This window comes from Microtus ochrogaster, chromosome 15 (assembly GCF_000317375.1).
Source record: "Microtus ochrogaster isolate Prairie Vole_2 chromosome 15, MicOch1.0, whole genome shotgun sequence".
NCBI classification, from domain to species: domain Eukaryota; kingdom Metazoa; phylum Chordata; class Mammalia; order Rodentia; family Cricetidae; genus Microtus; species Microtus ochrogaster.
This window is the reverse complement of record NC_022017.1, coordinates 10,079,922-10,085,527: the sequence shown is the minus strand read 5'-3', so window position 1 is coordinate 10,085,527 and position 5,606 is coordinate 10,079,922. Positions and strand designations below refer to the sequence as shown.

At 54.9% G+C, this 5,606-nt stretch overlaps 1 protein-coding gene across 2 annotated transcripts; it reads left to right on the top strand.

The window, feature by feature from the left end:
* The first annotated feature begins 262 nt into the window (after window positions 1-262).
* LOC101993242 (cytochrome P450 11B1, mitochondrial-like) lies at window positions 263-4,899 on the top strand. Of its 2 annotated transcripts, XM_005354265.1 has the most exons (9): window positions 263-501; window positions 903-1,058; window positions 1,388-1,587; window positions 1,710-1,913; window positions 2,164-2,315; window positions 3,648-3,814; window positions 4,027-4,105; window positions 4,193-4,381; window positions 4,786-4,899. In XM_005354265.1, the coding sequence occupies exons 1-9, from the start codon at window positions 263-265 to the stop codon at window positions 4,897-4,899; spliced, it is 1,500 nt and encodes a 499-aa protein (XP_005354322.1). The 2 variants fall into 2 exon arrangements, with proteins under 2 accessions (XP_005354322.1, XP_026638605.1); XM_026782804.1 differs by lacking the exon at window positions 4,193-4,381.
* Window positions 4,900-5,606: the final 707 nt, after the last annotated feature.

Below are 5,606 nucleotides of genomic sequence, written 5' to 3'. Positions count from 1 at the left end.
GGGGGCTGTGCCCTCCAGCGGAAATTCTTCAAGTGTCCATGTAAATTCTGCACCTGACCTTAACTGCCACCCTCTTACAGGCATTGCAGAGATGGGCCCTGGAAGAAGGCCATCTCCTTCCTCTACCTCCAGCAGAGCCATCTGCCCTGAATAGAATTCGGGGGCAAGCCCAGGGCATATCCAGCAGTGACACCCTCAGTCTGCAGTTCGCGTCCTCAAGGCAGGATAAAAGGCCGTGGGGTAAAGAAGAGAGGAGGAAGCAATGGCACTCAGGGTAAAGGCAGATGTGTGGCTGGCAAGACCCTGGCAGTGCCTGCGCGGGACAAGGGCACTGGGCACCACAGCAACCCTGGCCCCCAACACACTGCAGCCCTTTGAAGCCATCCCACAGTACTCCAGAAACAGGTGGCTGAAGATGATGCAGATCCTGAGGGAGCAGGGCCAAGAGAACCTGCACCTGGAGATGCATCAGGCCTTCCAGGAGCTGGGGCCCATTTTCAGGTAAGGGCCTTCTTAACCCTTAGCTGAGCTCAGACAGAGCTTCCTGGGCCCCTGGTTGCTCAGGCTCTGCAGGGTATGAGGGGCTGCACTCCCCAGTAGGCACCAGGCACTCCTTGCTTAGGGAGATGGGGAGGGAGCGCAGGAGGTTATGGACCTGACTCATGGAGACCATGGTTCTCCACATGGACAGGGAAAGGCACTGCTCATGGCTGAGAGGACAGAGTGTCAGGAGTGCTGAAGTGGAGAGAAGTCAGGCAGACAGTGGGAGGAGCCGTCCTGGGGGGAGAGCCATGGCTAGGGGGGGCTGAGGTGAGGGAGCACACAGACAGGGCTGGGTCTGCAGGGTGCTCAGGTGGAGGACGTTCCCCCCCCCCAGGAAGGCGCTGTTCTTCACCCCATAGGTACAGCATAGGAAGAACACAGGTTGTGTCTGTGATGCTCCCGGAGGACGCTGAGAAGGTTTTTCAGGCAGACAATACACAGCCCTGCCGCATGGTCTTGGAACCCTGGGCGGCCCACAGAGAACACCGTGGCCTGAGACGTGGCTTGTTCTTGCTGTGAGTAGACATTGGGAATGAGGAGGGAGGTGAAACTGTGGTTCTGAACTCAGCCAGGGCTTCTCCTCTGTGGGGAGGTGGTGTAGGTCAGGTGGGCAGAGCTTGACAGCCCAGCCTCTTTCTCCATGGGTGTGGCTATGCCAAGTCCACCTTAGACTTAGTGACCTCTGTCCAACACACGGAAACTGTGTTGGAAGAAAGAAGTGGGGACAGGACTTGCCGAGCCTGCCACCCCTTTGCCTCAATTTCTCTGAGGGGCAGAAAGGTGGGCACAGCCTGGGCCAGGCCTTTCCTGAGAGGTGTCCATACCTCTACTCTGTGCTCTACAGAAATGGGCCTGAATGGCGCTTCAACCGATTGAGGCTGAACCCAAATATGCTGTCACTAAAGGCTGTTCAAAAGTTTGTCCCCATGGTGGACATGGCAGCAAGGGACTTCTTGGAGGTTCTGAAGAAGAAGATGCTGATGAATGCCCATGGAAGCTTCTCCATGGACTTTTATTCCAGTGTGTTCAACTATACCACAGAAGGTGTGTGGCCTCGGGAAGGTTCCAGCTTGAGGGATATGGGGAAGGCAGAGGCCAAGAAGGAGGAAAGGGGAGAACATTGAGACCAGGGACTGCCTTGGTCAGTGATAATATTCTCTCTGCAGCCAGTCACTTTGTTATTTTTGGAGAGCGACTGGGCCTCCTTGGCCATGACCCGAACTCTGGCAGCCTGAAGTTCATCCACGCCTTGCATTCCATGTTCAAGACCACCACACAGCTCATGTTTTTACCCAGTGGCCTGACTCGCTGGACAAGCAGCCGGGTGTGGAAAGAGAACTTTGAGTCCTGGGATTTCATCACTGAGCATGGTGAGGGCCACTGACCTGGGCAGCACCATGGGATAGGGGGACAATGATCCCATGATTCCCATTCATGTCCTTCAAGGAGCTGTGGCCGCTTAAGACCCTTCTGTGGTTCCACAGTGAGCTTAGGATTGTGTGACCCCACGAGGGTGGCACACAAGCAGGGATACTAAGGTGCCAGGGATACGATTACCTGGGACAATGAAGGAGAAACCTGTCCCAGCATCGTGACCGGATGTTCTCTCTTCTTATTCAGTCACGAAATATGTCAAGAATATTTATCAAGAGTCGGCAAAGGGTCGCCCACAGTCTTGGAGTGTCGTATCAGAGCTGATAGCAGAGGGTGCTCTGCCAATGGATGCCATCCTGGGCAATTCTCTGGAACTCATCGCTGGAAGTGTGGACACGGTCAGGATCCCACGGAGCATAATTCCACCGTGATGCCCCTTGGTGTTCCCCCAAAGCACAGTTTCCTCCTCACCTGGGTCCCCCAATCTTGTTCCCTCACCATAGCCATTCCCCGCGAAGCCAATGAAATGTCCGAGTAAAGGGAAAGGACCCCTAGCTGGAGAGTTTGTAGAAAAGACCTGTACATCCAAGTCCAGGCACAAATCAGGTTAGAAAGCCCACACAAGCAGCAGACTGCCCTCACTTCCTCCAATGCATGAGCATGCTGCGGGGCTAGGAGGGCAGCCCGGAGTGAGCAGAGTGAGCAGCCCAGAGTCCTCTGTTGAACTGTGGAGCAGGCATTCCAGTCAGTGGGAGCTTGAGACAGATGGAAGGAAAGGCAAGGCAGGTGAAGCGACAAACACCCAAGCTGCCCGCTGACGCAGAAGGGGAAAGATCGCAGGGTGGCCTCTAGGAAACGTGGGTCCAGGTACAAGATTCCTGGCAGTCAAAGGACCCTTCTTGGAGAGACTGCTCTGGGCTAGGCTTCTTATTAGGAATAGAGGCCTCAGGTTCTAGAGAAGGAAGAGCCCGTGACACTCCCACCGTGGAGGGAGTAGTATTTGGGAGGGGATGAGGACCAGCACAGGGCTTGTGGGAGTGAGAAGCCAGAGCTGCAGGAACAAAGCAAAGAGAGATCAGAGAGCCTATGAAAAGGAGTCTGAAAAGCCAGAGCTGTATGCACAGACAACAAGGCTTGGGGAGGCAGCAAGCTACCTGAAGCAGGGGCCAGAGGGCCAGATGAGGCCAACAGGGATCTGGTCTGCATCACGAAGGGCCAATAAGACAACACAAAGAGCGGCTGATATGCCCAAGGTGGAAGCTGGAAGCAGACCGGTGACTTCAGGGAGACACCTAGGAGACTGTTTTTATGGGCCATACCATTGAAAAATGCATTCTAGATCTAGAAGCTTAGGGCTCACACCAGTCAGGAAGAGTCAGTGTGAAAAGCTGTGACCCGTCAGAGGTTTGGACAGTAAGGCCAATCTCGAGGGGCGGACAGCCAATACAAATCAAGTGTTTGGGAAGGTAGATGCGGGTGGTACAGTTTCCTTTAGTGACACAGAGTCCATCTCAATGGGCACCAGATCAGATTGTGAGCACCCAACTCTGAAGGTGCTAAGGTGTTGGCCAGGATTGGGATTTCAGGGAACGTTAGAGGAGGAGGTCAGGGTCTGAGGGGCCTGCATTGCTGTGGCCATGCACTTCTCTAGGAGAAAGGTATCTTCACAGTAGGGATGCCCTTTGGGAGGGTCAGGCTTGATATCCGAGATTGCTCTCTGGCTCCTGCAGACAGCCTTCCCCTTGGCAATGACTCTCTTTGAGCTGGCACGGAACCCAGATGTTCAGCAGGCCATTCGGCAGGAGAGCCTGGCAGCTGAGGCCAGCATTGCTGCAGATCCTCAGAGAGCTTTGACAGACCTGCCCCTCTTGCGGGCTGCCCTTAAGGAGACCTTGAGGTAGGTGCTGGCTGCCCATTCCCTGCTGTTCTGTCCCCTGTCTTTTCTGGGGCCGAGGGCAGCCATGTTCTCTGCTCTTCTTCCTGTGGCTGGATGCTGTTGCTCCTCTGGAGGTTGGCTGAGCGCCCTGGGGAAATCTGAGGGAGGGAGGTGCAGATGTGGACAGAAGTCCTTCAGAGCTGAGGCCTCTCCTGTTGCTCCCCCACCTTTAGGCTCTATCCTGTTGCTGCCTCTTTGGAGAGAATTCTAAGCTCGGACCTAGTGCTTCATAATTTCCATGTCCCTGCTGGGGTGAGTGATCCTCATACAGCCATCATTTGCCCTGTTCTGCACCACCCCAAAGAAGCAACTGACCTTGTCCTTGGCGTCTGCCCACAGACATTGGTCCTACTCTACCTCTACTCCCTGGGCCGAAACCCTTCAGTATTTCCGAGGCCCGAGCGCTACATGCCCCAGCGCTGGCTGGGGAGGAAAAGGAGTTTCCAGCACTTGTCTTTTGGCTTTGGGGTGCGCCAGTGTCTGGGGAAGCGCCTGGCACAGGTGGAGATGCTGCTCCTTCTGCACCACGTGAGCAGTTCTGGGCGGGGCCTGTGGGATGGGGGAGGTCTCCATCTGCACCACGTGAGCAGCTATGGGCGGGGCCTGTGGGATGGCGTGTAGGCTGGGTGGGTAGGAGTGGGAAACTAAAACAGACCCTCAGAGTTTACCTGAGCCTGGGCTTGAGCACGCATAGAGCGCCCACGGCGAGGGAAGGGCCTTAAGAATAAGGTGGAGCAGGATGGGACCTGCCAGGCAGCGTGCATAAACATTGCCTAGACAGGTCTTTAAAGGTTGCTTGGTGGGTGGGTGGGTGGGTGAGCAGGGCTAGGTGTGGTGCAGGACGTCCTCTCTGCAGCATGGTGGCAGCACTGAGCAGCTTAGCAGGAGATGGACCAGTGCTCTGCCTCCCACAGTGCCCCCTTGTGTTCCAGGTGCTGAAATTCTTCAAGGTGGAGACAAAAGAGCAATCAGATGTGCAGATAGTCTACCACTTTGTTTTGGTGCCCAGCCCCAGCCCCCTCCTCACTTTCAGGCCTGCCAGCTAGTCACATGACCTGTTTTTGGTGTCTCAGGAGGCCAGCAGCTCCCTCCTGTTCCTTGGGACATTATGCCTGTGGTCATGGCTAGCTTCTTGTCTAGGATCTGACAGACTGTGATTCAAAGCCAGGGAATGGCTCTGGAGGATTACTGTCCCTTCTTTGCCACCTCCTCCCCGCCACACCTAGCCTCCAACTGTGGGTCCCTTCAATTGGGTCCATTTAATGGCTTTGCCTTCCTGTCTGGTCCCAAACATCCTTGTTACTCTCTTCCTGAACCTTCTCCTAAAGTTTCTTTGTATTGTATGATTGTTGTACAAGAGGAACCCAGCATCAGAAAGGACATCTCATGTCAACAGTGAAAGCCCAGGAGATCACGCGTGACACATTCTCACACGTGAAGAGAGACAGAGCTGGTTGGCTGGGAAACTACTGTGTATGTTGCACACCCCAGATGTCATGTGATATGGCTCAGAGCTCAGGGCACAGTGGATGCTCAGCAATCACCCTCCAGTCCAGTCCACGCGCAGACCCTGGGGAAATGTTCTGGTAACACAAGGTTCAGAAATTGGTTTGTAGGTTTCTCTGGTCAACGGATGAGCACATATCTCAAGTCAGACTGAGTTGGGGCATTTGGAGCAGCAGTGTGGTACCCTTCAGCCCCTGTGTTCCTGGTTTTACAGACACCACTGGCCAAAGCACAGTGCAGGGAGGGA